Genomic DNA, 9,779 nt, shown 5'->3' with positions numbered 1-9,779 from the left:
TTATAGGCTATAGTCAAGGCAAACTACTGTTTCACATCAAAATAGCCTAATTGTAACATAATTCACCATGCATCAATTTGATTAGGTGTCCACTCTCCAGAACACTATAGCCTACTAAAAGTCTAAATAAATCCTAGTTGCGGAAATATTTATGAACATGCCATACAGCCTGTATTTCTTTTTTTAAATATATTTTTTATCCCACGATTTTGTAACCCATTTTTCACCCCTGTGTCAATCATCTAATGTGATCCTGGGCTCTACACACCCTCCACCAACCTAGTCCCCATATGGGGGACATGGGGAGAGCAACGGACTTGAACTCATGCTTCCTTCATGCCTGAGTGTCCAAGTTGCTCCTTTACACCTGACAGGGGGGAGTTTCCCTAGTTGGACGTAGCGCGTGGAAGGAACACGTTATTCCAACCTGTTCCTTTCCCCTCCATCAGGCACCCCGGCTGGCCAGGGGGAGGCCAGCCTGTATTTCTATACTGATTTCTTTTTTATTTTTAACCTTTATCTGAATTACTCGGACGGACATCTTGGATTGATGCCAATTCAACATAATTCTGCAACTAGGATTTATTAAGACTTTTAGTATGGTGCTCAGTTTGGTGACTTCATAGAAATGGTACTGTATGTGAAAGAAAAAATCACACCTGTGTGAAGTGAGTATACCACAGGAACGCACCCAGGGTGCTGGCCCGGTTCCGGCAAGCCGCCCTGTGTCTGAAACGGCCGAGAAATGACAGTTACCGTGTGGGGGTCCCTCTACTGTACTGTACTGTACTGGCACACCCAAAATCATCATATATACAGTTATATGTGCTTGTGTGTGAGTTAGGATGCGCACAGGTGGTGGAAAACAACCATGCTGTTTTCTTGCTCAGACCCAGGCAGCCAGCCAGCCACACACAGCTCTGTAAGGGAATCAAAAATCAGTTACATTTACTTTCAGGTCAAAGTGAACTAGTTTTACTTTGACTTTATGCTTTGACTACTTGGTCTGTAGGCCACTGGATGATAGAACAACACTGATACCTAGTGTATGCCATTGCCAAAGAGGGGAGAAGGGGGCTGGTCAGTGTTAGGTCAGTGTCAGCTATGGAAATCTTAAATGAGTGTGTGAACATTGAAAAATGAATGCTGCTGTTGGTTAACAGTCTTGAACAATTGCAGATTTAAAAAGATGATAAAGCGTGCATTATCCTGTACAACAGAAGTGTAGATCAACATGGTACTGGGCATGCATTTACAGTAAATTATTAAAACGGATAATTTAATCTTGGTGGCTCCTCTTCCAACACCATGAAACCTGCTGTCATCTTCCATAGCCACAGTATTCCATAGCCACAGTATGTCGTTGTGTAACAAGTAGTTGGCAAGTTGCATTGTTGTCGATTGTGGACTAGATGGTTCACTGCAGGGAGGAAACATCAGTGACAGTGAAGTTGACTAGCCTGATTATCAGACTGTAGCTTTCTGCAGTCCACTCAGAGAGTGGGCGGGGTCTTTGGGCTGGATCCAGGCTAGAAGTTGACTGCCGCGCCAAACAGTCCTCTATGATACATCACTCCTCCCTTTCCTACAGTGCTGCCATGTCTGCTTGTTATAAGCGACGTTGGTTTTCTTTTCCTGTAAAGTTCCTCGTAATGTGTTGTTTGATGGCTTGCTTCTTCTAAAGTGTTACATCTTGTGTATAGTTGCCTATTTGAAATTGTTTCTTTCCTAAATGTTGTCATGCCAAGGACCCCCAAAGATTTATTTTTCCACACAGATCGACCCCCATCAATAATATTTTGTGCCAGGGGCCCTCACCAGATTTGTGTTGTAGAATCTTACAAAAAAGCTTGTGAACTTGTAGATCAATCTATTTTCAAATAGCCAATGTAGACCTAGGTTAGACCCTCCTACTACTCCTAGGCCTGCCCTAGACAGTAGACTAGGCTCTTTTAGAAACTAGCTCCTCACCACTCACCCTGCCCACTACACACTTCCACTCGGTTTGAGCATAGATAAATAAAATGGTGCATTTATATAGCGCCTTTATCCAAGGCGCTTTATAGTGCATTACATTCACCCATTGCGGCGAAAGGCATGCAAGGCATCAACCAGCACATCGGGAGCAATTTGGGGTTCAGTTCAGTGTCTTGCCCCTTGGACACTTCGACATGTAGACAGGAGGAGCTTCGAGCCGCCGACCCACGGATCATTGGATGACCTGCTCTACCTCCTGAGCCACAGTCGCCAATAGAGACGGCACCAGGATTCCCCTCCCATCCAGTGCCGTCTCTATTATTTATATCTATGCTCAAACCAAGTGGAAGTGTGTAGGACGAGTGGTGAGGAGGCGAGGATCTATAGTTCAAAAAGGGGGCTATAGAGCAGTGGTTCCCAAACTTTTTCATGTCAAGGACCCCCAAATTGACACTAATTATCATGTGGACCCCATTTGAAAAGATATACCAAGGACCCCCATAAGAGAATATTTTAACGGCTCTCAGGATCCTCAGTTTGACATGCATTAGTCTACAGACCCCAATTTAATGGCATTTCTATCTCTGAGACTCCAATTTATTGTAAAATCAATGTTAATGTAACTCTAAGAGTGTACAAATGGAACCAAATGGACCCGTTACACTCTTTGAGTTACAGACCCATAAGGGTCCATTTGGTTCCAAACTATCATTTAGCTGGGGACCCCCTGGAACTCCCTCAAGGACCCCTGGGGGTCCCCGGATCCCACTTTGGGAACCTGCACTGGGCTTTCACTATCACTTTCACTATGACCTGGTTGCTTATTTCTCACAAAATCTGGCAACACTGCATTTCCTTTCATTTCATTTCACAACTTTTACTGAGAGGAACCTGAGAAACCCATGATCACGTTCAGCGCAAAACAACCTGTTTTGAACACTGGTAGTGGTAGTAGGCTCAGACCTTAGAGGTTCAGACGCGCACGGACCAGTTTCTCTCCAGGGAATGCAGTTTCCTCCGGCCGGACCAGGGCTTCCATTTCGGATCCGTTCAGAACGTAATCTTTTCCGGGTCAGTTTACTTGAACCAGCATGGCTCCACCAGGGCTATTCTGTCAGGTATAGTAAACAAATAGACTTTTCGCTTTGTTGTTGTTGTTTTTCCTCACGTTTAAATGTTTGTAAATGTTACATGCGCTCTTATTCTTAAATGACAGTATAACTGATGTAGAAAGAGCGTTGTTTATGTTTTATTTTCTTCTGTCAGGTCTGCCTTAATGGGAAATGTCGATCAATCGCCCAATTCAAGCCACATCTGAGAACTAAGGAACATCGACAGGTGTGTCTAGTAATAATAAACAACAGCGAAGGGATACTAAAGAAAAGTAGCTTCATTATCCCTGGAAACCTAGACAGAGTTTGCAAGCAGCAACTTTTAACAGTGTTATGTAACTTGTGTTAACTTACACAACACTGTTAAAAGTTGTTAAAAGTTGTTAAGACCCCCTGCAGGCCAGCTCCTCTGAGTCTCTGACCAGTTGAAATGAGCTGAGAAGCAGAGAGAAGCAGACAATCAGAGGTATACTGTAAGAATGCTAAAAGGAATAGGATAACACAAAAAGCACATGTTTCCTATTCCCCTTTCTATCTATGTATTTACACTGTTGAAATTCAGTACTATTAGAATTGAATTACAACAGTGTAAATAAATACAAAAGTAGGCAAAGTATGATTCAGTTATAAGACTTGACTGGTGGTCACCTCACCACCAGAGCGGTGGTCACCTCACCACCAGAGCGGTGGTGAGGTGAAATGTTTTAAAATGATAAATAAAAATGTAAGGAAACAAAAAAGGGGGATATTTCACACAACCCTTCCATAAAAATTGGTCCATGACCTGAACATGGGTACCAATGTTGTACTCTGCCTCTGTAAATACAGTGTATTTATAAATGCTGTGTATTTATAGCACCTGGGTCATGTTGTTGACCCAGTCAATAATGCTGTGAAATACAGTAAGTCTGAGTTATTCTGTACCACCGTCCGGTGTCTAAATGTATCATTACTAAACCTGTCTCTTGTGTTCTATACCCACAGAAAAGAGCAGAACTGTTTCAGAAAGGTAAGGCCCTCTCTTATTTAGTAAAAAATCTTTTCAGATTTAAAAAAAATATATAGAGCAATTCAGGGCATTCAATATTTGGCCATGGTTATCGGACCTTTCGGTTTGAGCCATATAACCTACAGTAGGTGATGATTTATCTATTCATAGTTATTTTTACCCAGGGCAAATACAGGCTTTTATCACTCTCCTCACTCAGCTGCACAATTCATCTAAAAATGATCAAGATCTAGATTCAGACACCTACACAATCTCTAATTTCTTCCTAAATTTGAGCAAGAATGGTGCAGCACTTGTTGGCTGTCCAATTTATTTTAGTTACTCTTGTGTTTTTGCTGCAAAAGAGATACTTTAAGAGAGGTTTAAGTCAAGCACTTTGATGTTGTCTGGTTAAAGCCACATTAGTTGGCTCCAGGTACCACATTTTGAACGTAGTAATGTTTAGCAACTACAGACCAAAGACAATCAATACTTTCATAGAAAATGTTTTTGAATCGTGTGAGAATCGTGATCTTATTTCTTGTGGAGGAAAATCGAAATTCAAATTTGAGCAAGGATCGTGCAGCACTACCCCTCACCCAGGGAAAATTCAGGCTTGTATCACTCCTCTCACCCAGGGCAAATAAAGGTTTGGTATGTGATAAACGTCAAAGACACTTTTAACTTGAATCTGATTATTTAAAATGACTTGTGATGGGATTAGTTAATAGCCTGGGTTACAGCCTGATTCACAGCTTTCCGTGAATTTGTATTGTCACTTTGCGAAGTGATAATACAAAAGAGTCATTAAATCGCACACATGGTATTGTAACAACATTACTTCCAAGTTCCTCTACACAGCTACAATGTATATCTCGCATGAGATTTCAACACAAAGTAGTTACTGTTATAATCATGATCGCCCATGGCTGTGTACTTTAACGTGAGACACAGTGTACTTGTTATGCATTGTGTACTGACTGATCTGTAGCATACTTTATAGTTGGGCTGCGAGAGACATCTCAGACAGCAAGGTCAGCCTTGCTGCAGTTGGCGCTTATTATGTCTCATATCTTGTTGTCACGTCATTTGGGATCCAGCACTATATATGTTTCCTGTGTGTGCAATAAACTTTGTGAACCTTTAGCTTGATGCTGTCTCGCGTCGCGTTATTGTTCTCCCGGGGCCCGCCGCCGCAGTCGCCGTACCAAATGAATACTTCAACCGGATTATCACACACCACCCCAGCCTGCACACACTACCTGTCTGTCAAACCAGACGAGGGTCCAGTACTTAGAGTTTACAACAGTTACTGTATTCATTAACCTGTAACCTCTGTTCTGTTTTCTTCTTTTTCTTTCTGGATGCTCTCTTCCTCTGGTTTTCAGAAGTGTCCTATGGCCCAGGTAAGATCTTTTGTTTGTCATTTTCTGCTTTATTTTGGAAAGCCATGAGAAGGAGTATAATAGAGGGCTAGATAGATTAGAGAGATAATGTTTATATCGCAATGATGACAGACAGAAGTATATAAATAGTGGTCCTTTATTGAGAAGATGGGCCATGCAAAAGCCAACTGTCCATGGACTTCCGTTCCATGGACGGTTGGAGTGTGAGATCGACAACTACCCTTGCTTATATAGGCAAACTCACATGACAATTGACAACCATTTGTTGTTTTAAAAACTAGCCTCTTTCATGACATGGAGCAAACAGCCTGACTAACTAATCTGTCTATTTGTCTAATAACCATATGTCTGAGTATTCACTCAAATATAATAACGAAATGTGCAATTATGAATCTTGCATATCACCGTATAGTATATCAATTCCATAACAATATCAGACACAAGAGAGAGAGATAGTTTAATTACAGTATTACTTAGTTTAATTTCTAATTTACCCAAATGCACTCGCATGAAGGGCGCAAAAAGATGCACTCACAAAAGGGCGAGTCATAATATTAAAATAGAAAAACCGACATCCCAAGATAATGGGGGGAGGGCAGGATGGGGTGCACTTCCTTTGCATGGACAATCAGTGAGTACCGTAGTCAAGCAGTGGGACCACAATGGAAACAAGCCTACGGTCTTACTTGTGTATTTATCCTTATAATTTATTTTCAAATAAACTGCTCAATCAATCCAAAATGCATGGGGAATGTGACTGTCTTCACTCGGAGAAAGAGAGAGACAGAGCTACACACGTGTAACCTCTTCCTTTCCGGAATAATCCTTATCCTAAAGAAAGAACGATACCGTGCTGGAGAACTGGTGATGTAATAACAAAAATAGATTAAATAAATCCATGTGAATGGCCAAGGGTTAGACTTTTGTATCACCTGTAGTAAGAAAAAATATCACTTGCTGTTTTAGCACGACCACTTTCCCTCTACACCAGAACAGAAAGGAAACAAGAGAACAATCCCATAACTCCTTCCAGCCAACCTGTGTATACAGCATAGGGTTACACACGTGTGTGCGTTTTGTGGCTACACAGTTGCAGATGATAACCTAGTAGAAACCCTGAGTATGCAAACAGAGAGATGCAAACATCACATACCACATCTGTTTGTCAACCCGCTCTGTTATCTTTATTATTTGTCTCAGTGTGTAGAAGCAAGAGTGGAAGCATAATACTTAAACATGATGATTGTGAAACCTAAAGACAAACCCAAACTGTCACTCGAGTGTTCCAACTTCACCCAGTGCACGGTCACCTCACCCTGCTTTTGTGTGTGTATGTGTGCGGTCAGGGAAGGGCAGGCCTTGTATGGATGGGCAAGATAAGCAAACATGCACGTATCGTTCAGCCCTGATGAAGACCGTTTAGGTCGAAACATGTTGGTTGTTCCCTCTTTTTAACACTGAGTGCCCGGATCTCCCTTTTCTTTAATCTAATGTCTTATCCCGTCTGATCTAGCAGCACCTTTTACTATTTTAACTTTTTTGACTTGTAAGTCTCCGGTGAGCCCTTGGTTTTCTCTTTCTCTCTGCCTTTGTGCACATATCGTTGCTGTGTACGCTGTGTACTTAACGGTACATAACATGTGTATTGTAATTGTACATCATTGAAGACCCACCTCTTCAGACTCCATCTTGGCCTGTAGCACTTACCGTAGCACTTGCCCTAGCCCGACAACCTTACAGGCGTATGCAAAGACTCAACTTATCTAACTTAAAGATAGCATTTTATGTAGACATAGCACTATATAGTATATATGCATAGTTACATTATATACATCCACTGTTTAGCTTACGTATGATTCATGATGACGATTTTTTGTTCTTGCTTACTGGATCTCGCTCTGGATTAAGAGTGTCTGCCAAATTCCTAAATTCAAAATCATTGCCAGTACATTATGTGCAGACATGCAAAGATTTTACGTTTTTTTCCCCTGACTTTTACGTTTTCTCTATACTGCTATGTATTAAAATTTTAATTCTTCAATACATAATACTACTAATACTTAATGTTGTATGAAAATTGTTTTTCAATATTGTGCATTGTTGATGTTTTCCATGACTGACTCTCTCTTACAGTTATTGTGAACCACATTGACATTCTGGGAAGGGACCCGCAATTAGGTTAGTAAAGTGTGTATGCGTGTGTTATAAATTCATAAGTCCTATACTTATGGGAACAAACAATCAAAAACCCATTGTGCAAAAAGTAGTGGTTACAGGACAGTTTTTCACTGTACCTAAACCAGAATCTGAGGTAAACGATGACCACAAACATATCTATTTATATATTTATTTGAAGGTGGCAATAAAATATCAGTGCATTAAGTTATAAAAAACTGTTTCATTGCATGTGGGGTTGATAGCCGAGGCTAATTTGCACGCTGAGTCCCTGGTTAGGCCTTTCTATACATCGATAATCGATTACAAAAAGGACATACATGATACTCTTGATCTTGAATTGAATTTACAATGGACAAAATCTGCCTATTATATTAGGCTGAGATTATCTTGTGTGTAGTTGACGTGTTTTTTGTATTTGCTTCCCTCCTAGGCTTGTCTCTGGTGACACTGTGCTTGGATTCAGAGGATGGCTCGCTGTTTTACCTGTGTCATGTGTGTGAGCTCTTGATTTCGGGCAGAGTCGCCAACCATCTCCACTCTCCTGACCACTGTCGCAATTACTATGTAAGTGTTCACCACCACCTTATACAGAGATGCACATCAGCTTGGATAAAGGCTCTTTGTGCTTGAGATTTGTCATTCCTGTGTTGTCCCAGATCTACACCAACCCAGACATTCTGAAGTTCTCCTGGATTCCCGGCCCAAAGAATGACACTATGGTGGATCCTGAGGTCCACCGCAACATCAAGAACAAGTGGAAACAACAACAGCCTGGGGACCTGCAGGTCAGTTGGCATGCACAGAACACTTGGACTTGATCACAGTGAAATTGTGATAATGACTACTTTATTCCCCCTTTTTTTGTTTGGGAATGAACTCAAATGAAAATTAGAAAATATCCAGCACACACACTCGCTCACTCACTCACTCACTCACTCACTCACTCACTCAATTTTTTCCCCCTTTTTTAATGCATAACATAATGCAACGCACCAATATTATTTATACAATTGGGGTGGTTGTATTTTTGTCTCTCTGCTCCTTCTATTGACACATTTAGATTGTGTCACAAAGGTTAGTCTCTCCTAGACACATGATTGTACAGGTGAAGTCCAATCGAGATACAAGCTCTCTTTTTTTTTTACAAGGGAGTCCCTTTATCGCCTTTTTAGGAGAGAATACGTAGGAAACAAATCAGCACTGAACTCAGGGTAATAAATATAGAACCTAATACTAGCGGCAAATCGACAAGATCAGAACGATCTTACAGTTCTCTGGGATAAGGTTCATGGGGCCACGGAGAGAGATTATATATATATATATATATATAATTTTGTTTTTAATTGCAACCTTTCAACGTGTTTGGTATTTGTTAGGTGCAGTGATACAAACAAAAAATAGACTTTACCTTTAGTTTACCATTTTCATAAAATGCCTTTGATGTTTTGAACAGAAGAAACAGGATGCATGATGCTTTCAATATATGTAGACATGTAGATAAGCTGTTTTGTTCTTGTTGTGTGCAGGTTGTGGACCTGCCTCCAGATGTGTTTGAAACGGTGAAAGGTACCAGTTATAGGAAAGGTACAGTGATGCTGCCCTTCTGTTTTATAATATTCTTTTTAAATGTTAATCCTGAAGATTATCAGTTAGATTGACAGCACCATGCGGTCAAGTCGTTTTTGATTTAGGACACATGGTCACAGACCTCCACTCCAGTTATCCATTGGCTAACGAGAACACATTTTCATTGAATTTCTGCAACAACGCATTAATTATACAATTGTAAAAAATATAATATTTCACTAACACTTATTATTCTTGAGTGGTAAACTGAACTCATCATTCTCCTCACTGTTTGACAGCAAGGGACGCTCTGAGTCAGAATGGCAACCTTCTGAAGCTGACCACAGGTCAGTTGATAAGTCACTTATGCTGTTTGACTGAACCCTTCAGTAAGAGATCCTTCTTCCAATCAATGTGTGCCAATATGTGTGGTCCATCTCTCCTCAACAGCTGCAACACCAACAAAGATGACTATACAGACATACCTGGAAACCCCCAACAGGAAGCATCCTTTTCTAGGTCAGTGGATCACAAACATTTTCCTTCCTGTCA

The 9,779-nt window shown here is 40.9% G+C and overlaps 1 protein-coding gene across 1 annotated transcript in view; it reads left to right on the top strand.

Annotated features, from left to right (window-relative positions):
- The first annotated feature begins 2,876 nt into the window (after positions 1 to 2,876).
- The window catches only part of LOC308332164 (uncharacterized protein), a 45,858-nt gene continuing 38,955 nt past the window's right edge, over positions 2,877 to 9,779 (top strand). Inside the window, exons 1-10 of the mRNA XM_080787837.1 lie at positions 2,877 to 3,095; positions 3,244 to 3,315; positions 4,074 to 4,098; positions 5,466 to 5,483; positions 7,617 to 7,661; positions 8,092 to 8,225; positions 8,318 to 8,446; positions 9,188 to 9,245; positions 9,527 to 9,574; positions 9,678 to 9,746. Of these exons, the coding sequence (XP_080643963.1) occupies positions 3,069 to 3,095; positions 3,244 to 3,315; positions 4,074 to 4,098; positions 5,466 to 5,483; positions 7,617 to 7,661; positions 8,092 to 8,225; positions 8,318 to 8,446; positions 9,188 to 9,245; positions 9,527 to 9,574; positions 9,678 to 9,746 (625 nt within the window). The 5' untranslated portion in view covers positions 2,877 to 3,068. The remainder of the gene's footprint in view (positions 3,096 to 3,243; positions 3,316 to 4,073; positions 4,099 to 5,465; positions 5,484 to 7,616; positions 7,662 to 8,091; positions 8,226 to 8,317; positions 8,447 to 9,187; positions 9,246 to 9,526; positions 9,575 to 9,677; positions 9,747 to 9,779) is intronic.

Source organism: Protomyctophum bolini, assembly GCF_963924005.1.
Source record: "Protomyctophum bolini genome assembly, chromosome: 17".
Classification (NCBI taxonomy): domain Eukaryota; kingdom Metazoa; phylum Chordata; class Actinopteri; order Myctophiformes; family Myctophidae; genus Protomyctophum; species Protomyctophum bolini.
The sequence above is the reverse complement of the archived record's forward strand: the minus strand, read 5'-3'. Positions and strand labels throughout refer to the sequence as shown.